This window comes from Capricornis sumatraensis, chromosome 19, assembly GCF_032405125.1.
Source record: "Capricornis sumatraensis isolate serow.1 chromosome 19, serow.2, whole genome shotgun sequence".
Lineage (NCBI taxonomy): Eukaryota > Metazoa > Chordata > Mammalia > Artiodactyla > Bovidae > Capricornis > Capricornis sumatraensis.
The window spans coordinates 37960181-37983726 of NC_091087.1; the positions used below are offsets into that span (position 1 = coordinate 37960181).

The 23546-nt window shown below is 50.7% G+C and overlaps 1 protein-coding gene across 1 annotated transcript in view; it reads right to left on the bottom strand.

The window, feature by feature from the left end:
• Window positions 1–23546, bottom strand: part of ACSBG1 (acyl-CoA synthetase bubblegum family member 1) — a 59567-nt gene that overhangs the window by 20551 nt on the left and 15470 nt on the right. The window contains exon 2 of the mRNA XM_068991467.1: window positions 11772–11872. Coding sequence (XP_068847568.1) covers window positions 11772–11872 — 101 coding nt within the window. The remainder of the gene's footprint in view (window positions 1–11771; window positions 11873–23546) is intronic.

The following is a 23546-nucleotide window of genomic DNA, read 5'->3' on the forward strand; positions in this document are numbered from 1 at the left end:
CCGCCAGGCTCCTTTGTGCATGGAATTCTCCAGGAAAGAATACTGGAGTGGGTTGCCATTTCCTCCTCCAGGCAACCTTCCTGACCCAGGGATTGAACCCGCGTCTCCTGTGTCTCCTGCACTGCAGATGGATTCTTTACCCACTGCGCCATCAGAGAAGCCGTTAAAAGGGGACATATCCAGGCCCAAATAGGAAAACAGAATGTCTAGGGCAGGGGCATGGCTGCTTGGATCTGCAGGCTGTGGCAGAGAGAAGGTCACCCAGTGCCAGGCACTGTGTACTGTTGAAGGCCAAGACCAGGCTGGCTGGCATCCATGGCTGCCTTCTCTGACAGAGGCCCATCACCAGCTGCTGCTGGATCCCCGCGGCCCCTAGTGGAGGTTTGAGTCAGCGCCTGCTGAGGAGGCCTCTCCAATTGCTCCTTAGACTTCTCCAAGTCCCTTCTTCCAGGTTCTTCTTGCTGGAACCCCAGCCTGGCAGACCCCAGAGATCAACCTCTTTACAGTCTCCAACCCCTGCACTTTGTGCAAGTCCGCTCACATGAGCAGACCAGGGTAAAGACAGCCTGTAGAGTCAGGTCAACCTGGGTTCAAATTCCCATCTGCCGCTCCCTGTTGCGTGACTTTGGCAAGTCTTTCTCCTCCCAGCTCCATTTGGATGCTTTCCAAGCGCAAAGGGCTGGCAGGAGAGACCAGAGCCTCGTACAGGTGGGAGGAATAGAAAATGGTGCAGCCATGTTGGCAGACAGTTAGGCAGCTTCTGAAAAAGTTAAACGTAAAGCTACTATACAACCCAGCAATTCCATTCTTAGGTATCTACCCATGAGAAATGAAAGCACATACCCCACAAAGACTTGTACAGGAACATTCACAGCAGCATGAGTTACAGCAGTCAAGAGGTAGAAACAACAAATGTCCATCAACTGGTGAGTGAACTATGGCCTCTCCATACAGGAGAACACTATTTGGCTCTACAAAGGAACAAAGTGCTGATACAGGCAACACCATGAATGAAACTCAAAACATATGTGGCGAAAGAAGCCAAAAGGACCACATATTGTCTGATTGCATTTATATGATATGTCCAGAAAAGGTGGAAATGATAGAAAGCAGATGAGTGGTAGAAAGCAGATGAGTGGGACTTGGGAATGAGGAGTGACCACAAATTTGCATCAAGGTCTTTTTGGGGTGATGGCAATGTTCTAAAATTTGAATTTCAATGAAGCTGGTACATTTGCAAATTCGCTAAAAATCATTGAAAAGGTGACTTTTTTTCAATGAAAAAGTGAAAAATCATTGCATTTACAAAGGGAAAATTCAATGGCATATAATGTACACCTGAATAAAACCGCTTTTAAAAATGGAAGGATGGGAGGAAATGAAATTCCCTGGTGGTCTAGTGGTTAGGACTCTGCACTTTCATTGCCAAGGGCCCTGGTTTGGTCCCTGGTCAAGAATCCCACAAGACATGAGATACAGCCAGAAAAAAAGAAAAAAGAAAAAAGGAGGAAGAATGCTAACACCACCCCTCAAATTGGCACGAGAATTCTGTAAGGTAGGCCAACCGGAGTGCCCAGTGTCTGGCAGTCACTTTCCGGTAGCTGGCAGCTGTCTTCCCGTCCCTAGTACAGGTTCTTCCTGGTGCTTAGGACAGAAAAGGTGTGTTTTCCTGTGGGTGTTCTAGTTGCTCAGGTTCCACTACATTTACCTGCTCCCCCAGGCTTGCCGAGATAATGAGAGATAAGTCTTACAACCGCTTGTGAAAGCTTCCCTCAGCCAAGAGTTTTCACTTATCACTTTTTAGGTATAACCTTTTTTAAAAGAAATTACAAAACTATATGTTTGTTCTAAGAAACAGGAAACATTAGAAGTACATAATGTAAAAATGGATAGGTCTTCCTTAAGTCTAGGTAATCACTGTTGTCATTTGGTGTGTGTCCGCGTATACAGGGGCTTCCTAGCTGACGCTAGTGGTAAAGAACCCACCTCCCAATGCAGGAGACCTAAGAGACGTGGGTTCGATCCCGGGGTCGGGAAGATCCCCCTGGAGAAGAGAATGGCAACCCACTCCAGTATTCTTGCCTGGAGAATCCCATGGATAGAGGAGCCTGGCAGCTGCAGTCCATGGGGTCGCACAGAGTCGGACACGACTGAAGTGATTAGCACGCACGCACGCACGCACTGTGTATACAAATATATGCACAAGGAATTCGTTTTAATTTTGTGGCTGTTGTCTTTTTAACCAAAGGGGGAAAAAAAGAATCATGTTACTATTGTATTAATCAAGAGTGCTGCTGCTGCTGCTAAGTCACTTCAATCGTGTCCGACTCTGTGCGACCCCATGGGGGCAGGTAGGTAATGTATCAACATCAATAATAAATAATGTACAATACTAAACAATAAATAAATGAATTGCCCCAGGATTTGCAAGTGAAACTCAGAAGCAGTCTTGCTTTTCACAAAGAAATAGGCTCCCTCTCATTTTCTTTGAGACACGTGGCTCCTGTAGTCCGCCTTTTGTTTCTCTGTTTTTGACAAAGACAGAGAATAGTGCAATATTTCGCTAAGGGATGCTGTAATACAAGGGCAGGGACCATTGTCCCCACCCCAGACTCAGGGCCAGGGAGGTAACAGGGAGTAGCAGAGACTGGCAGGGGGATACAAGCCTCTAAAGGGGGCAGCTGCTCCTTGGCTCTAGGATCTGGTGCCCAGGAGGAATGGAAACCAAGAGCTACCTGAAATCTGGGTGTTTAAGTACGATCACTTGATTTTTTTAATGTTGCTCACACTTTAAAAAAATGTTATATGGACCCAATCAAACATTATCATTATCCAAATCACCCATCTTTAGCTTTTGTGACATTAATATCTATCTCTCAGGACTTCCCTGGTGGTCTAGTGGTTAAGAATCTGCTTTGCAATGCAGAGGATTTGGGATCAATCATTGGTCAGGGAACTAAGATCCCATGTACTGCAGAGCAACTAATCTGGCGAGCCACAGCTAGGGAGTCCGTCTATCACAATGAAATATCCCAAGGGCTGCAACTAAGACCCAGTGCAGCCAAATAAATTAATATTAAATTTTAAAAATCTAGTAAAACAAAAGATTTTAACTTAAAAAAAATCTCTCTTTCTCTCCCTCATTGTGTGTGTGTGGCTACATATTATCCCATTGGCCATATCAATTTCATAACATAATGTACATATCATAACAGCCTCCCCACTGAAAGATACTCAAATGATTTCCAGCTTTCAGCCCAGTTCTAGGCTTTCCTAAGGATGGATTTCTAGAAGTGGGTTTACTGCATCTGAAGAAAAAAGCACTTAAATTTCGATGGCTATTTTGGATAGAGTTCCTTTATCTGGTTTCTTTTCTCCCACAGACTACATGGTTCTGTCTTTTTGCTGCACTGGGTTTTTTTTTTTTTTTTTTTTTTTTAGCTCAGATGGTAAAGAATCTGCCTGCAATGCAGGAGACCTTGGTTGGATCCCTGGGTTGGAAAGATCCCCTGGAGGAGGAAATGGGAACCCACTCCAGTATTCTTGCCTGGAGAATCCCATGGACAGAGGAGCCTGGTGGGCTGCAGTCCACAGGGTCCAAAGAGTCAGACACGACTGAAGCAACTAACACACACACGCCTCTCTTTTTACCCATGGTGCCTATGATTCAGGAATAAGTTGTCTCTCTTCCTTCTTGGAAGAAGAAAAGAAGGAACAGACAAGGGAAGGAAAGGCAGTTGGTCTGTGAGTTCAGTCTCTTCTTAGCCTGGTTGCTTTGTGACAGGGATGAGAGCCCTGGCCCCTGGTGGAACCACGCCCTTCAGGAAGTGTGACCGGGCAGCGTGGCTCCGGCCTGGCCCTCTCTTTACGTTCACCACACAGGCTCAGCTGTCGGAACCCCCAGACCACCAGAAGGGGAGACTTCGGTGGGAAGGGGTCTACCCTGCCCCGGCCTCCCAGATCATTGTCCTTCCCATGAAGGAGTTAAAATGATCACAGCTCCTGTCTACTGAGCACCCTCCTGTGCCAGGTGGGCTGCGTGCCATCTGCTTGTGTGACCTCACACTGAACCACCTTCCATATTGTGCCATCACTCACTCTATGATGCTCAGAAAGGCTAAGCCACAGCTGGCAGAGCAGGGATCCCCACCCACGGTCTGACTCCCAAACCCACGCTGGGGTTGCAGTAGGGTTCCAGGCTGACCCCAGCACCCACACCTCCCCTGGGAACGGACCATCCTGTTGCCTCCCCAAGTCCTGTGCTCAAGCTCAGGCTCAGTGACCTTCAACAGTCATGATCTCTGGCCACTTCCACTTCCCTACGTTCCAGAGTTTCCCAGAACCACCCTTCTTAACCCATATCTGACCTGCTCAAAGCCTCCCATATCTCCCCTTGACCACAGGGTGATGCCCTTACCGTGGTCTCTAAGGAAGGCCCTCCCCAGAAGGGCTTGCCAGCCTTTGCCACCTTGACATGGCCAGCCTGAGCTGCTCCCAGAGCTCTGCATTCCTGGCCACCCCGTGCCTTTGCCCAGGCTGTGACTCTGCCTTGAACACCCTTCTTCCATCACATCGCCCTCTCCCGCCCTTCAGGCCCCAAGGGCAACCCCCTCACTGAGGACTTCAGTGCCCAAGCCTCACTGCGGGCCGAGTCCTGGTCGGATCTGCCTCTCCCATCAGGCTAGTGGCTCTCCAAGGGCTCTCCAAGTCTGACTCCTCCCTGGGTCCTGATCACAGAAGCCTGGCTCTGAGCAGAGGTCAGGGGGCCTTCAGGGAAGCAGGAGTCAGCCTCTGTCCCATCCCGATCCCAGAGGACTGGACCGAATGACTGTGTATCCAGGGCACCCAGGCCTGCCCCTCCCTCCCCGCCTCCCTTCTCCCCAGGTGGCCTGAGGGTGGTGCAGGACACATTGTTGCCCAGGTATAGAGAGACGTGGGCCCCCAGAGCAGGTGCCTGCTCCAGCAGCCCATGCCAGGCTGAACCTCTGTCCTGAGCGCCCCTAGGTAGGGCTGGCAAGACCCAGCCTTGCTCAGTGTCCTCCTGAGTCCACCATAGCTCTGCGGCCTTGGGCTTAGGAGCGGATGGGAAGGAAGGTAGATGAGTCCCCCTGCCTGAGGTGTCTCATCTGTCCTCCCTTCTCACGTTCTGTCTTCTCATACCCATGCATCCCCATCTCTGGGCCTTTGCTCACACCATTTCCTCTCCCAATCTCATCTCTGTCAGAGGAGAAATCTCTGGACAGCATGTTGGAAGATCCGGTCTTAGCTGTCAGTGAGGTGGGCAGAGCAGTCAGAAGGGTCCCTTGCCTATGAAGCACTGACTCTTAGACATCGGCCCCGCTCCCCTGGCCACAGCGATGCGACCAGAACCCCACACACCTGCATGGGGGCCGTGAGGTCACTGTGCAGGGCCCTGTAGGAACGCTCCTTGTGGGTCCCTCCTGCAGAGATCATGGGGTGGAAGGAGTCGGAGCACGGTTTAGGGAGCAGAGAGAAGCGGGTGGCTTCAGCCAGGCAGAGAGGCTAGGTTTGAGCAGTGGTGGTTGCCGCTGGAGCAGGGAACCATGGAGTCTATTTCTTGCCACGCCCACCCCCACATAGCCACTTTCTAAGCTTCCTTTCTTCCTTGCCTGTCCTCACTGTAACCTTCATCCACTAAAGCCATCTGAACTCAACTACCTTCCTATGTACCTGGGTTTCTCCTGAAATCAAAGAACATGAAGTAGCAAAGATTTGTAATAAATAGACAGACAAGAGTTGGCCCTTGTACTGTGGAAAGAGCACTGTGTCATGCGAAAGTGTCAATCGATATAATAGGGGACTGGCTAAATTCGATAGAGCATAGCCATATCATGGATTCACAAGCAGTCATCAAAACAAAGTATTTAAAACACATTTAATAATGCAAGGAGATATTCACAATATAACTTCCAGTTAAAAAGAGGAGCAAATAAAAGTGCATATAAAAATACATATATAAAAATGAAAAGATTTGCATCAAAGTAATATTGTTAAAAAGCTTAGCACATTTTGGCTGCTCAAGAAATAGCTCTGGCCTTTCTGACTAGACTCTGAACTTCTGATGCAAGTGTTGGACTTGCAATAAATGTTTGCCAAAAGAATAAATAAAACTACACATACATTGCCCAGCAGGGATATCGACTGAGACCTCAGGGTTGGGAGGAAGGGGAGGGCATCCTTGAGAAGTAGAGGCAGGGCATTCCTACGCACAGTACACAGAAGGAGAAGGAATGGAGTCTCAGAGTGGGCAAGAATGGCAACATCACAGCACGTTAGGGGCAGAACTGGGACAAGGCATCAGCTCAGGAGCTAGGGGGCTGGTTAGTGAATGAGGTTTAGGCTTTGGGGGTCCATGGTCTGTTCCCTTGAGGAAGAGAAGAGTGGTGCCTGGGTCCCCCGACCCTCTGCCACAAAGTGACCTGCTCAGAAGTGAGCAGGAGGGAGAGGTCATGAAGGGGCTCAGGGCTGCTGTGGTACCTCTCAGCCTGCCTCCCAGGAGTGAGTTCTTGGAGGATAGCAGAGATGTAAGAAATCAGAATGGGCTGCCAGGCCCTTATAGTTGTCCCTATCTCCTTGCCTTGAAACTCAACGGGGGCATAGGTCTGCCCTGTGCCCAGCCAAGCTCACTGCTGTCATCATAGCCAAAACATGGCCAGGATCCAATCAAGGTCCCTGTCACCCAGTTAGGCACCCAAGAGCCACAACAGACCTAATTCTAGAAAGCAACCAACAGCAGACCAACAGCCTCAAGCACACATCCAGAGAGTGTCCGCTGAGGCTTGGGGTGGGCTTTCCCAAGGCCCAGATTGCACTTTGTACTGCCTTCCTCGTTCCCCCGCCTCCCCCTCCCTCCCTCCCTCTCATGTTGCTCCAGCTCCTCTTGGCCTGACCGGTCCTGCATCTTATCAATCGCCCTTTATGCTGCGGGTGACTGAGCAGGCAGGGAGCTGTGTTTTCTGGGGCTCTGGAACAAAGGCTTCTAAACAGCAGAGAAAGTCACTCTTAATTCACGGGGAAAGGTCGAAACAGGAGAGCAAGAGTGGAGAGGAGAAACCCAGAGTGTTTTCTGAAACCTGTGGGAAAGGCCTTAGAACGAAGCGGATTAAGCAGAAGGAGGGAAACTCTGATCCTGGATCAATCCATGTTGTTCCCCCGCCAGGACAGACCTCTCTTCAGGGTACCGGATCCCACAGCCTCTGCTGCAAGGGCCCGTCTGGTGACCAGCACCAGCAGGATGCCCCTTCACACAGGGACCCTCTGCTAAGAGTCTTTGGAATCCATTTAGCCCTGCCAGACACTCCGGGGATATATAAGGCAAAGAGGCCATGGTGGCTTCAGGACCTGACAAGAGATTAAAGTCAAGGCCTGCCTGGGCCACAGCAGTGTATCCAGCCCCAGGCACACCTATAATTGGCAGAACTGGACATTTTCATTAAGGTAAGTTTTCCACAAGTATCCCCAGAGGCTCTGCTTTTTTAGACTGGTAAGGTTAAGATTACCACGTGTTCCCATTTCCTCTGACCTCTGCGAAGTCCTTCTTACCTTCCCCTACACTCGCTTCAGGCTGAAATGATAGCCAATCTTCTACCTCGCACTGTCTCCAGGAGCCCTGCCTGCCCCAACCGCAGGGTCTGAGCTCCCTGAGCTCTTTCCAGCAGAAACACCGTGTCTGCCCTTGAAATGGGTGGGAGGGTAGGAGCGTGGGACACAGGGAGGCCTGGAAACCTAGCCGGGCTGAGTTCCCAACCTCCTGACCTCCAGCTCAAAGCTCCCCTGTGGATGTGAGAGTCGCCTAGGGAGAGTGGGTGTGGGGAATAGGCCCGACCAGCACTTCTACCAGCCCCATCCTCAGCAGCTGCTCCCCCTGGACACCCTCCCCTCCCTGTGGTCTTGACATTGCATTGCTCCAGCTGGGGTTCCTGCTCAACTTAGAAAGGGCTAGGAAAAAATGTATGGCTAGGTTCAGCACAAGGCTGCCTTTGTATGGAGGTCAAATCCCCACAGCTCTGCAGCCTGACACAGTGGGGCTGTTCCCGGGAGAACAGCCATCTGGGCTGCTCAGAGCCCAGCCTGGGGAGCACAGCTCAAGGACCTCCCAGCCCCTTGGGAACTTGAAGAGACTCAGGTGAACACTGAATCCTGCAGGCAAGGTTCCAAGAGCTCCCCAGAGAGGCGGCGGCTCCGCAGTTAGGAGACAGGGGCTGGCCAGGGTGTGCAGGAGGGGAGGAGACCTCACCTAAACAGTCCCAAAGAGGGCTGTGCCAGTTTCGACTTTAAGACCAGATGTGACTCTGAGAAAAATCATGGAACCTCTCTGAGCTCAGTTTCCTACCAAGTGCGACCGAGTGCGACTGATAGAAGTACCTACCCTACTGCTGCCAGCAAGAGAAGATGAGAGAACGCAAGCCAGTCCCTTAGCATGGAGCCTGTGCCAAGTGGCCTCAGTCGTGCCCAACTCTGCGACCCTGTGCACTGTAGCCTGTCAGGCTCCTCTGTCCATGGGACTCTCCAGGCAGGAATGCTGGAGTGGGTTGCCATTCCAGTCTCCAGGGGGTCTTCCCGACCCAGGGCTTGAACCTGCATCTCTTAGTCTCCTGCATTGGTAGGTGAGTTCTTTATCACTAGCACCACCCAGGAAGCCCGGCACCGATCCTAGCAAAAGCTGCTTTTATTAACAGAGGGCAGATGTGTGGGTATTTAACCCATCTCATAATCCCCTGAAAGCTTCTTCCTAACAGGCTTTGGTGCAGATAGTTGCTTTTTCTCAGTTTTATGGAAATGGCAGTTTGAGGCCCCTCCCCGTGTGTGGCTGCTCCAGGATCCTCTTCCACACAGAGGCTGGCCTCTTGGAGTCTCTGCGGAGTTGTGAAACTAAGACCCAGGGCCAGACTGGCAGCCAGTGGGCACTCAAGCCGTGGGGAATCTGGATCTTAGTGCAGCTGCATTCCAGAGCCTCCCCCTCCATACTTCAAAACCCTGGAGGCTGCATGAGATGGAGTTGAGCAGAGCATGACCCATGGGCCAGGTCTGTGGGAGTCAATGAGGCCGGCTTGGCACTGTCCTCGGACCCTGTGCCTGGGGTCCCTTGGGCAACTGTGCTGAGAAGCTGCCTCAGTCCCTCCCAGATTGTCCCTGTCTCCTAATCCCCAGCTCTAGATGCTAAACTCCCAAGGGCAGACCACTCAGCTCAGGCCTAGGCCTAAGGGGAGTTTAAAAGTCTGAGACCAGCTAGAAATTGTCCTCATCCAGGAAGTCCGCCCTGATCACCCAATTCCTAAATAGCACACCTTCCTTCTTCAGCCTCAGTGTGTCCTTCACCCAGAGCCTGTCTGCCCTCAGACTAGGAGTTCTTGGAGGGCAGAAAAGAAACTTGTCCATCTCAGTGTCCCCAGCAGCCTAGCCCTGAACAAAGGATGGGGAGTCCAGATGCACCCCCAGCCTGGCTGTCCCCACAGCTTTTGGAAGTCCTGGCAAATCTGAATGGACTTGCTGCCTCCCCTATTCCTACTCCTTCCCCATCCCTCCGTTAAAGCTGGTAACTTGCCCCCACCTCACTCTGGCCTGGCCCCTGGCTGCCAGCCCTCGCTGATGGGACCCTCTCTGGGATTCCCTACCCACCTGTTTGAAATCTGCTTAGTCTCTTTGCCCTACTGCTGCAGGGCTGCCAGGTACTAATTCAGGTTAAGCGATTACAGCCAGCGGGGTTGGAGATTACTCATTCCTCCTTGGAAACACTTTGGGCACCGAGTGCTCTGAGGACACCGAGCTTGCACCACTTTAGCTCCCTTCCTGCCCTTCAAGTTGCAAAACACCAAAGCCATCACCCACAGCCAAGACTTCTGAGCTCCAGGGCTTTGCTGTGCACATTCCCCAGGTGCTAATGGCTGCTGTGTGAGCACTGTGGAGACAGAATTATCTAGTCAGGAAAGCAAGCCTGAGCAAGCCAATGGGACCTGCCAGAGGTGAGACACAGCAAGTCAGCCAGCTGCCCTGGATCCCAGGACGAGCTGCTGGAGTTGCCTGGGCCCAGCTGGCCCCTCTCCTGGGCTCTCTTGGTGCCTTTCTAATGCTTCCCTTCAAAAATCGGTCAATCTGGGGCCTCCCCGAAGGTCCAGGGACTAAGGCTCCGCGCTCCCACTGCAGGGGGCCCGGGTTCAATCCCTGGTTGGGGAATTAGATTCCACATGCCACCACTAAGACCTGGAGCAGTCAAATAAAAGAAAAAAGAAGGAGAAGAAATCAGTCAATCCTTTCCTTGGTCCTAGTCTTTCTTCATCTCTGAGGAAGAGCAGAGAGGCAGAGTCCAGGAAAGTACACATTACAGGCCAGATCCCTGCCAAGGCCACTCCGAGACACCCAGCTTGGAAGAGGGGCAGCTGCGAGCCCCACCAGGGTGAGGGGAGTGGCATTTGGTCTCCAGGTCACCAGGCAGCGGGGGAGTGGGGTATCCCGAGCCCTGGGCTGGCGTCACCACCTCTTCGGTCTCAGCTTCCTCAGCAACCAGGAGCATGGGGGTCTGGGCCCAGTTTCTGCCTCCAGTCCATGACGGTGTTTGTGGCAGAGCAGAGAGGTCCTGATCCTGTCCCTGCCCTCACACCAGGCCTGTCCTCTCCCCAGGAAACCCAGGTCAGAAGGAAAGCTGAGGGAAGAGACCTCGGAATAAAGGCCCCAGTCCTCCTCCCCTTCCTCCTGTCCCTGATTCTGGCCTCTTTCACTGCCCCATTCGGGGACCCTTAGAACTGGCCTCCCCAGCCGCCACTTCAAATTCTACCACCTGCTACCCCTAAACCCACAATCCCTGTCTGAAGACACCAGGCGTACCCACGTTGGAGATCATCCTACAAAATAGTCAACCATCTAAAAGTCAACTTTCTATCTCCCTGACTAGCTCCCATCCAAACCCCCGAGGGAGCCAGGGGGGCGCTCAGGGACCTACCGCTACCCCTGGCTTCTCTGGAGGAAGCTGGGAAAGCTCTGAGAAAACCAGCACCTCTGAGGGATCTCATCTCCCCGAGCAGCTGACACAGACCGGAGACACGATGGCAACAATGGACTGTCCCAAGGACATCTCAGAACCGGGGAGGCAGTGACCCGCTCCCCTGGGCACCAGTCCCTTCCATTTTTTTAAACTTCCATTGTTGCTACAATATCGTTGTACAGCCAATAAAAGTGAACAAAAGCCGTGTTGTTACTATCATTTTGATGACTCGCCAGGGTAAATGCCTCCCTCAAGGTGCAATTATCTGGAAGTGAACGTCATTAGAAGAGCACGTGGCCTCCCAAAGCAAAAACAACTCTGCCGGTGCCAGCCGGCCAGCCTGCCCCTTAGCCCAGCAAGAAACTGCCTCAACCCACTTGGAAACTCCAAGGCCTTGTTTATCTGGGCCTGCTCTTCTCCTTTACCAACCCCAAGCCGAGATCCCAGGTACCCAACACGTGCACCGAATGAGGCCCCAAGTGTCTTTCCATCGCTGACCTCTCTTCTTCCCAAGCTTGCTAAAGAGAAAAACCTTCCTCCCACCGCCTTCCATCAAGCTTGGCCCTAATGGGTGTGGAAGGAAAAGGGACGAAGTGGGGTCCCTGGGGACGTGGAGATCAGTGTTTCTACCTGGGCTGTCCCCCCAGGTTTTGTCCTGTGGGTCACCTGGGTTGCTTCGTAGTGCTCTGTTACCCGCCCCCAGCACTCCCAGTACATCTGCATCCCTGCCCCGCTCACCCAGTCCTGCCCGGCAGCCTCCCAGCCAGCTCACCTGGAGGATTCAGCTGGGCATCTTTCACCTTCTCTGGGGTCGAGAGTTTGAGAGCATGGCTTAGGGGCTCTTTGGAGAGCGTCTGCTCATCAGTCAGGGAGCTGGAGGGGTAAGGGGAAAACAATTGTTAAAAGATGACAGGCTGGCCTGGGCTCCAGATGCTGGCCCAGAATGCGTCAAGTACCCCTGGGGGTGACACTGGCATCGCTGCATCCTAGGGGGCTCGGAGGACAAGACCTTACTATTTGCAGGAGTTAACCTCACCCCCATGCCACGCTCTCCCTTCAGTTTCTAAGGGCTCAGTAGAAAGAAAAATCAAGCCCTGCTCTACTCTAATTTGCTGTGTGACTCTGGGAAAGCACATGACTCTCTCTGGGCTCAGTGTCCCCATCTGGACAGGGAAAGGCTTGGAGTCGGGCAAGCAAGCTTTGAGGGTTGGGAGGTGCCTCCAAGTCCCTCACTCCCACACCCACCAGCCCTCAGGCACTGAGAGCAGCCGTTCTTAGAAACTCATGCAGAGCTGAGGACATTCCTACAGCTCTCCTGGCTCCTAAGCTGGGCCCCAAATGAGGCCCTCTTCCCAGTGGTGTCTGTGAGGGTGCCCTGGGCCCATTCCCTGAGGAGAGGAGAAGCATGGGACCAGGGAAACCTGGGGCTCTTGCCATCTGTCTTCACTCCTGGTCTAGATCCCTTCAAGGCTTGGTGGCCCCGCACAATGAATCCTCTTGTGATCAACACAGCCCACGGGGTTATTGGGCCTCTGCTATATACTCAGCCTCACTGCTCCTCCTCATGATTCCTCCTTGGAGGAATCTGGCCAGACCTCAACCTTCTGGGTGGATGAGCAGATGGAGTTCAGTACACCTCAGGGACAAACAAGGCTATGGTATTACTCACCTCTGGGGACAAGTGTCACAGTGATAGGCTATATAAACAGAGCCTGGAGTTGTGCAGTGTGTAACCTGTGCAGCTGGTCTTGGCAGCCCTGAGGGCAGGACCCTGGCTTCAGAGTCTCACCTGTCTGAGAGGGTGGAGCTGGTCCCATCCCTGCCCAGTTCCCAGGCACCTGGCTCAGTTACCTGCTTTTCACATTCGGTCTTACTTCTTGGTGGTACCGCAGGTTCAAACTGAGTTTGCGAACACACTCAGGCCCACCTGACAGTAGTCTGTTTAAAAACCTGAGATAGGTTTGAAAGCAAAAGACATCATGAGGTTTTGAAAGGGGGAGGGTGAGGAGGAGGGAGATAAAGAGTGGGGTGCCAGGCTGGTCCCCTTCTTGGGAACTTTGTGAGCAAGGCTGGGCCACAGGGCTGGAGCAGCCCTTCTGTTGCTACGGTAACCTGCTCCAGGAGGCTACCAGAAGGACTGAAAAGCATGCTTCTGGGATGAGGCCTGTTGTGCCAGCAGAGGAAAACAGAGGCTTCTGAAAACCATAAGACATGTCCTGTGACTTTGGATCACTGGGCACTGCCACTACTCTCTTGGGTCGTTGAGTAAAAGCTGCCTCCACTTTGGGACGAAGAAGACTGTGATGTACCAAGTGACCCCGGAGCTCTGGGCTCAGGCAATTACAGGGCAAGCTGGGGGACACACACCCAGCTAGGCTGAGGGTCCCACACTGAGGGTTCCACTGGGGGTGGGGGATGGTATCCCGTGAACTCGGTATAACATCCATGCTCTATCTTGGTCCCTACCCTCAAAAGATAGGGCTGCCTGCTTAAAGTGATCAACTTTTGAAACACCCTCTGGGTAGCCACCCCCAAATTGGCCAAGCGCATCGTTGGCTATAATCTCCCACCATCTTAACTGCTGCCTCTCAAACAAGCTTGTTTTTAAATCCCCACCATCAAAAGGTACAGGCAGCGTTTCTGCCACCTAATCAAATCTGCGTAAACCGGTTCTGGTTTTAACATAGCTAAACAAACACTAAATGAAAGGACACCTCAGGAAGCCAAGGGCCAAGCCTAACCATCAGATTAGAACCTTCTTCAGTCTATGGGGAGGAGAGACAGTAGGAAGCGACTTCCTGCGAGGGCCTTTCGGGAAGCGTCTGCCCGCCGCCCCTGCCCATTGCAGCAGCAAGCCTCTTGGGACTCAGTCAGTCACCTTTGCTGTCCTCTCCTCTCCCGTGTCCTGTGCTTTCCTTCCCTCAAGGCGAGGGTGGATCCTGTCCCCCTGCCTGTACTTGGTGGGACAAGAACCCCTTGAGGATGGCCCACGGAGGGTCATACTCAGCCCTCTATGGGTCTGAAGAATACTGAATGCTTAAGACAAGGCCAAAATCTAATTATGCAAATGAGTAAAGAGTACTCTGCCACTTGGCTCAAACCTTCAAGATTTAGTCCCCTTAAGGGGAGGGCACCCTTGCCCATCGACTGAAAGAGAATGTGCTGACCTTCCTATGACTTTTTCCTGCTCACCCAGGGTCATACAAGTAACAAAATCTACAGGTTTGGCTCGTAACACAGAAGTGAGTCAAACTGCCGGGCGTGGAGGGCCATCTGTCCTTTCCTGAGGCGGCTGCTGCCCCACGGGCCGCTGCTGGCCATGGTTGTCTTTAGTCTTTAATCCTCACCTGCGTCACTAGTGGTCACTTCGTGCCGCTGTCACTGTGCTGGCCTCCAGTGGCTCACCTCCCTCCTACTCTGCGGGGTTTTTTTCGGTAGCAGACTAGTACAGGAAATAGCCAAGCTCATTAGAATTGTTAAGTCAGAGGAGATGGCTTCCAAAGTGAAATTTATAACGTTTTCCTCAAAGAAAAGAGATCTGGGGAGAAATCCCTTCTGTTTTGACTCCTCAAGAGCAATTTGGGCCCCTTCTGATTCTTGCTGCTCTTCCAGAAATCACAAGTGAAAGCGAAGTCGCTCAGTCGTGTCCGACTCTTTGCGACCCCATGGACTGTAGCCTATCAGGTTCCTCCATCCATGGGATTTTCCAGGCAAGAGTGCTGGAGTGGATTGCCATTTCCTTCTCCAAGTGGCTGGCAAATCATTGTGACAGGGGAAGTGTGAATATTATAAAGTCAACCTGTGGAGCCTGTCAAAGGTGAGGAACACAGTATTCCCGTCATTCTGGAATCTTCTACTAACACCTGGAACATGGCACTCCAGAACTTGGCTCAGTGTCACAGGAGAAATTTCCTAAGTAGCAGAATGACAGTGATGATGAGGGAACAGCCCAAGGGCACTGACTTGCCTCTGCTTTTCCATTCCTAGGAGAAAGGAAAATCAGAAAAAGGATCCCTGATAGGAAGCAAAAGTGGCGTTGGTGGTAAAGAACTTGCCTACCAATGCAGGAAACATAAGAGATGCGAGTTCAATCCCTGATTCGGAAAGATCCCGGAGGAGGCACACAGCAACCCACTCCAGAATTCTTGCCTGGAGAATTCCATGGACAGAGGAGCCTGGTGGGCTATGGGCCATGTGGTCGCAAAGTCGGACGTGACTGAAGCGCCTTAGCACAAGGATGCAAACTGCCGTCAGCCCCGGTTCACACACACGGACTGTGAGCATCTTGCCTTACTCACTTTCACAGAAGCAAAAACTCCTTCAGCATCTGCCCAATAGTAGCACTGAGAGCAAGAAACACTTGGAGGTCACGTACGACCAGGTATATTTTGCGGTGTGGGAGGTAAGCAGAGGCGTCTGGGAGGGCTTGCACTCTCCTTTCTCTAAACTGGCTCTCCTTCCTCCTCCTAACTTTCCAGAAGCTCTGATGGGAATCATTTAAAGACAGAGCCTGCCAATAGCCTCCTTCAGCTCCTCCTTCGGGGAAGCCCTCCTAGATGATCCCCAACGCCCTCTCACCCTTGTAGCCCTCAAATACACGGGTTTGGGCTTTGAAGGCCACCCGTAGCTTGGGAAGCTTCTTGAGAGCAGGGGTCATGCCCGATTCGACCCTGTCCTCTGGCCCTAAGTGCTCTCTGGCAGGCAGTTGGAGCTCAGTAAATGTTGGTTGGATATAATCCTTCTCAAGACATCACTATGTGTGTGACATTTAAGTCAAGGGGAGCCTTCATTTTCCATATGAACCCCTCATGGATGGAGATCCAGCGCCTATTTATTTCTGTTGCCCTTTCTTCCCATTTAGCACTCTGCTCTGTATGCAGTAAGTACTCCATAAATGCTTTCTTGAAACAATAGAGCACTCAGATTTACCAGAGTTGGCCTGCCTGGATTCAAGTCACTTTACTTGTTGTACAACCTTTGGCAAGTTATGTATCTCTCTGAGCCTCAAGTTTTCTGCCTAAATCCTATGGCTATTGTGAGGATAACAGGATACGTGTAATGCTTAGGCTCTCACAAATCTTTTGGTGAATAAGTAGGAGGAAATTCTTTGGTGAGATTAGGAGGGTTACTAAATAGGGTGAAAAGTCCCAATCCAAGTTTGGGGGTCCAGGTACCCTGCCGAGCCCAAGAACTCTCCTTGCTGGAAGGCAGTGTGGGAGCCAGGAGGTGGGAGGTGGGTAGAATCCTTGTTCCTTACATGGTCCTCAGGATGGAGCTGGCAGACCTGAGCAGGAGTGCCTCTGGCATGGTCCCCGAGAGGTGGCCACACCCTTCAAGCTCACCCCGGAGAGAACGAGAACCTCAGAGAGCCTGTTCAGGCATCCCCTGGGAGAGCCGCATCAGCCCCAGAGAGGCCCAGCACCTCCAAACCGCCCTGCAACAGAGACACAGAGGGAGTCACCTGTGGCTTGGCCGGGTCTGGGGCGACTGCCCTCCTTCCAGGGCATGACTCACTGGTTCCTGGCTTCAGTACCTGTCTGTAATTCACCATCACCTAAGCCCACACGCTCTGATCACATTGGGAATGACACAGCCTCGCAGCAGGTGGCTGCCTTGGGCCCCAGGGCCAATCAGTTACCAGGATGAGCAAACACATCAGATTCCCAGCTTCCTGACTCCTGCCAACTGTTAGTAAACCCCTACCACCACCACCACCACCACTTTTTCCCATCCCTTTCTTGTTCTGGTTCTCACCTCTCTCTGTCCTGGGGGCAAAGGGAGAACCTGTCTTCTACGTACTGCAGGATATTTTCAGTTGAGGGCATTGTCCAAATACTTTCCCAAATCCTAAAACCTCCCGAGCAGGGAGGGGAGCTGTGCCTCCTTCTGATCCCATGGTCCTGGGCGCACAGACTGGTCCCTCTGCACAGCTGGAGCTCTTGACGGCGGTGACTTCCTACTGGCTTCCCTGCTGCCCCGCACAGCAGACCCCGCACTCCATACCGCTCTTTAGTTGGCCTGACCTGCCTGTCTCATCTCAACGATAAGGCTGCCCTGGCATCTCTCCTGCGATCCCTAATTCCCAGCCGGAAGACTCCCACCGAGGACTTACAGTGATGGACTGTGTACCTCCAGGGAGGGTCTGGCTGCCACAGGGTGCTCACCTTCCTCTTTGGGGCTGGTAGGCACAGGGCACAGCATTCGCTGTGCTCCTTCAGCTAAGGCATTGTAGGTGTGGGAGCCAGTGCTTCAGGGTCCCTGGTCCCAGGTGATGAGGCAGTAGGGCTGGGCGGGCGTGGGGACCCGCCCCAGTCTGCCCTGGCACTGCCGGTGAGGTGTGGCCACAGATACCTCTGACCTACCTGGCACAGGTTCTTGCTGCCCACCTGTGAGGCTCACATAAAAAGGGGCGGGAAGCGAGGGAGGAGCCTGCAGATGCCAGTGGGTGTGTTGTCTGTCATCCTTGGCAGAGACGCAGGAAGACACTGTTCCTGCTGCAGGGCTTTCTGCCTGGAGCTGGTGCTGGCCACAGGGGTTAGGCAGGCAACCTGACCTTCTTTTTCTTTGTTTTTTCAAACTTTTCTTTAGTAAATACACATATTGCACCAAGTGTTTTATGTGTGTTGGCTCGTCGCATCTTGCAACAGCCCAATGTGGATTAATGGTGCCATTTTCCAGGTGAGAGGCCCAGAGAGCTTTATTTTATTTTTTTCTCCTTCCTCTTTTATCTCCCCCTTTTTTTAAATGGGAGGATAATTGCTTTCCAATGTTGTGTTGGTTTCCGCCGCACAGCAACGTGAATCAGTCATAATTATATATATATATATATATATATATATACACACACACAAAAAAAAATAATTGTATATATACATGGGCTTCTCTGTGGCTCAGCTGGTAAAGAATAAGCCTGTAATGTGGGATACCTGGGTTCGATCCCTGGGTTAGGAAGATCCCTTGGAGAAGGGAAAGGTTCCATATATCCCCTTCCTCTTAAACCTCCCTCCTACTCCTCTAGGTCATCACAGAGCACCAGGCTGTCCTTTGCTATACAGCAACTTTCCACCAACCACATATTTTACAAATGATGGTGTATATGTCAATGCTACCTGAGAGCTTTAGACATGTTCGATGTCACACGCCCAGCAAGAGGCAGAGATGTCATTTGAAATCCAGCTTTCCATAACTGACTTTGAAACCAGGACACCATGTAAGCTGAATTTGACCATTATTTGCATCATAAAACTTGGCTGACAGCTCCATCTCACATTGCCTCTAGAGAGCCCCTCTTCCATGGAGACAGTATCTCTGCACATTGCCCTTTGTCCTCTAATACCCTCACCACTTCCACCTCATTCCAGAGACTCAGGTTTGTGGCATTATGTCTGCATCTTCTAAAACCTGGGCCCTGCTCTCTGGAAATGCCCCTGCCAGTCACTGTGCTATTTCACCTTCCAACCCCAAATCCCCTTCCCACCTGAGTTGTCACCTGCCAATTGCCTCTGGGGTGAGAAGGTGTTGGAAGAGGTGAAAAAACAGAGGCCACTGGGTGTTAGGGGAAAATTTAAACAAGGCCTAAACTGAAGGCTCAGGTGCCGGGCACCACAGCAGGATGGGGCAGGGGTTATTCCAAGGCTCTCCACCCACTCAGATGGCAGTTGACTCCCGGATTGCTACACTAAGCTGGCATGTCACTACCAGCTCACCAACTTCAAGAGAATACTCCCCTTTCAAATTCCAATTTCTTAACAGTTTTTTTCTTAACAGTGATCCTCGCCCACTACCACTTCGGGGTACCTGACAATTCAGGTCTGGGGTGCTGCCCCTGAGCCTCTCATGGGTCAGGAGCCCCTTTGAGAACTTGCTGGAAGCCCTCCGCTCACCCCTATCAATGTGCCCAAATGCTCTTGCAGTCTCAGGGTACCCAGGGTGGTTTGGAAATCCATACACCCCAACCCCAGTGAACCCCAGAAAGAAATGCGGATCCTTCCTCTGTCCTAAAGCAAGTGTGGGTTGCCCCACTTTTTTCCTCTTCCTCCCACTTTCCTGGTGAGGATAGAGCATTGATGTTGGAGTTGGCACTGGGGGTCAAAGTTGGGGGCGATGGCAGGAGAAATGTCCTCACTTGGGGGGGCTAGCAGGAATGCATGCACAGATCCCTCAGCTCCTCCCAGGCAGCTTGACAACTCCTCTAAATGCAGAGTTTCCAAACTGATGAGGAGGCTGGGCAAATGGGCTTATTCTAGGCAGGAAGACTTGGGAAATGTGTCACCATCCCTTTCCATCCCCTCTCAAAACCTGCAAGCTTGCCTTCCCTGGCAGATGTTTCCTACTGTTCTTCAGACCCCTTCTCCTCCAGGAAGCCCTTTGGGAAGGACCCTCAGCTCTAATGCTTCTTGCTGGAGCCATGCTGGCTGTGTCCATCCCAGAGCACTTAACGTTTAGAGGCTGGGTGTTACTTTTTTAAACCGAATTGTCTACTATGAAATAAAAGTCTTAAGCCCATATTCTCAGAGTTGGAAATGCTCTCTGCCTGCCCCATGACTGCCAGCTCCAGGAGGCTCCTCCTTCTTACTATAATTACTGAGTACCTCCTCTGCAGACATTGCTGGGAGACTTTGGGCAGAGGCGAGCCCTTGTCTCAAAGGCAGAGCCTGGTTCCTGCCTCAAAGTCTTAGAGATGATGGAATTGACAGTTAATAAGTAAAGATGCTTTCAAGGTCACTGTGGGGTCACCAGACCAGGCTGGGGTAAGGATACAAGAAAACTGAAGGAGGAAAGTTGGACAGGTGTGAAGGTTTACTTAACATGAGGCAGAGGACAAGTGCCCCAGGGAGTGGTGGAGCAGAGGAAGCTGGTGCGGACAGGAGAGTGTCCAAGTGTCATAGACTCAGGCTGTGGGCCATCCCCAGGCCTGGGACCCCAGCCCACAGAGGGAACTCATCCAAGGCAGAGATCTTCTGGGGACACATGGTTTCTCAGAAAGGGTGAGGGCAGGGCAGGGGTGGCCCAAGACATATCTTGCCAGGTCCATCAGAAGGAACATATTCAGGGCAGGCACCCAGGGCCCTTGACTGTGACTTATCCCCAGTGCAAGGAGGATCAGTGTTTCTCCTCCATCTTTGCCTAACAGGAGTGCTTGCTGAGAGGCCAAAGGCTTGTCTCAGCTTCATCTTGGCTCCTGCCATTGTGGATGTGGGCATCCCACCAGTCAGCTGACTTCTAACCCAATCTGCAGCACCAAATGCTTAACCTTCTCAAGCCAATCACACAGCCTACAGAGTCACACCAAGGTCCTCTGCATGGCCTAGGAGGAGTCTGGTCATGCCCTAGACAGGTCCCTGGACACTGGGACACATGGATTCTAGTTCAAATTCCACCTCAGTTGGATAACCTTGGGAAAGTCCCTGGTCCTCTCTGGGACTCAGTTCCCCAGGCAAGTCACAGGCAGAGGGCTTTCCAGTTTTCTGTCTATGACTGGTAATTTGGATGTCTGGGCTGGAATTCTGCTGTGCCAGGCAAGGACAAGGATACAGGACTGGGTGTTTCTGGACTCCAAGGCCTGAGAAGCTGGGGAGAACAAGGCAAGAATAATGTTAGTAATGGCTAATAATCAACACGTTTGCACTACTAACTGTGTGCCAGGCAGGGTTCTGTGCACCTTATACATATATTGACACATTCAGTCCTCTCAACAGCCCAATCACTATCAACAGCTCAACAGCTCCTATCACTATCCTCACTTTACAGATGAGGAAACTGAGGTACAAGGAGATTATGTAACTTGCCAAAGGTCTTTTGGTTAGCAGAGTAGGATGCAAACTTGGGCAGCTTCAGTGTTTATGCTGTTAACAGGCTGGACTTGATAGTCTCAGGCCTGCTGGGTGATTTGAGTGGGAGGGGCAGGGGCCAAAGCGAGTGAGGTGTAGAAAGGTGGACGTCCCATGGTCCTGTGAACTCCCACTCCCGAGCATTCATCATTAGACATTTTTATTACATCCTTCCTCCAAAATTTTGAAAAATTTGGGGGTAGAAGCAAGGTTTAAATCCTCAAACCATTTTCTCCTGTTGTATTGATGACTGACAGAGAGAACTGTCAACTGGTGTTTTGCATCATAACTGGGAGGGCAGTGTGAAACTTGGAGTTAACACAATTTGACACACAGCAAAGAAGTTTGCCATCTCCCATCACCGGCCGTTTTTATTTGAAGACCCGCAAGTCTGACTTTGCGTTACACTTTTTCTCCTGTTATGGCTTCAGTTAGTCCATCCATAAAATGAAGAGGTGGAAGGGATGGTCTCTAAATTCCAGCTCTGATGAGAGGTAGTTTTCCACGTTTCTACTAGGGAGATGAGAGGAAGGAAGTACACTGGCATTTTTCAGGTTCTGGACCAGTTCTTAGCCAGAGAAACTTCATGGTGTCAGGATGGGGGCAAGGTTGGGGTTTAGACTTCTGCCAACAGGGGTGTTGTGCCCTTGCAGCTTATGGATTTTGGCTCCCAGACTTAGTCCCTGTCCTGGAGGAACCCACGGTCTAAAGATGGGCATGAAGGAGACAGACACATATATGGCCTACACACACACGAGACATCTGTGAGCATGGCAGGCCAGGGTGTTGTGCAGTGTGGACACAGGAGACTGATCTCCTAGGAGAACATCATTTCACTTTACTAACAGTGAGAACTAATACTTACTGAACAATTAGTATGTGCCAGACCCTGTTCCAATAATGTCATACGTGTCAACACATTTACTTATTTCAACAGTCTTAGAAAGCAGGTACCAAATTATAATCCCCATGAAACAGGCAAATGAAGCACAGAGAAATGAAGCAACTTGCTAAAGTCTACAGAGCTTGTAACTAGAATGGCTGGGATTCAAACCTAGGCAATCTGGCTCCAGATTTTATGTTATGAACCATACTGTGCACTGCCTAAAATTGAGTGAGGCTCTCTGAGGCTCCTTATTCTTCTCCACACACTTCAGCAACATGGGCTTTGGTAGGAGAAACTGACTCAGGAGGGCAGAGCACTGTGGTTGAGACACTAGTTTAATGCACATGTAATCTGAAATTCTTCAAATCAATATACTCCTGACATGTCATTACAATATCCAACATGTAATAAAAATGATCAGACATCTGAAAAATCAGGAAATGGGGGCCAAAATCAATGGGAGAAAATAGCCAATAGAAACATACTCAGGCATGACACAAATGTTGGAATAAGCATGCGTACATGCTCAATTGCCCAGTCCTGTCTGACCCTTTGTGACCCTATGGACTATAGCCCACCAGGCTTCTCTGTCCATGGAATTTCTCAGGCAAGAATACTGGAGTGGGTTGCCATTTCTTACCCAAGAGGATCTTCCCGACCCAGGGATTGAACCCAAGTCTCCTGAGTCTCTTGCATTGGCGAGCAGATTCTTAACCACTGAGCCATCTGGGAAGCCCTGGAATAAGCATACAAAGACTTTAAAATGGTTACTAACAGTTCAATAATTTAAAGAAAAAAATGATACAACTGATGAACCGATGGAAAATCACAACATAAAAATAGAAAATATAAGAAAAATACAATCTCTGAAATGAGAAATTTACCAGATGAGTTTGACAGCAGATTGAAAAGTTCATATACCTGAAAGTTCATTCCCCTTGAGACAGAATAATAGAAATTATTCAATCCAAAGAGCGGAGAGAAAAAGATTTTTTAATTGAACAGAACAAAACATTGCTGAAAGAAGATGACAAAAAGCTAAGTAAATGCAAAGGCATCTCAAGATCAAGAGACTTGATATTGTAGATCCCAAATTGATCTACAGGTCAACACAATCCCTATCAAAATCCTAGCTGTTTTTTTTTTTTTTTTTTTGCAGAAATTAACAAACTGGTATAAAATTACTATGAGATTTCAAAAGACCCAGATAGACAAAATAATCTTGAAAAAGAACAAGTTGGAGGATCCACACTTCTTGATTTCAAAACATACTATAAACCTACAGTGTCCTGCTTCCATGGTGGCTCAGCAGTAAAGAATCTGCTTGCAATGCAGGAGACGAAGTTTCAGTCCCTGAGTGGGGAAGATCCCCTGGAGGAGGGAATGGCAACCCACTCCAGGATTCTTGCCAGGAAAACCCTATGGACAGAGGAGACTGGCAGGCTACAGTCCATAGGTTCACAAAGAGTCAGACACGACTGATGCGACGGAGCACGCACGCACAGTGTGTCCTTCAATAATCAGGATAAAGGCGTACTGGCGTAAAACAGACATACAGATAAGTGCAATAGAATACAGAATCCAGAAATCAACCTTCACATTTATAGTCAATTGATTCTCAACAAGCTGGAATCATGATTGCAGGGAGAAATATCAATAACCTCAGATATGCAGATGATACCACCCTTATGGCAGAAAATAAAGAAGAACTAAAGAGCCTCTTGATGAAAGCGAAAGAGGAGAGTGAAAAAGTTGGCTTAAAACTCAACATTCAGAGAACTAAATCATGGCATCCAGTCCCATCACTTCATGGCAAATAGATGGGGAAACA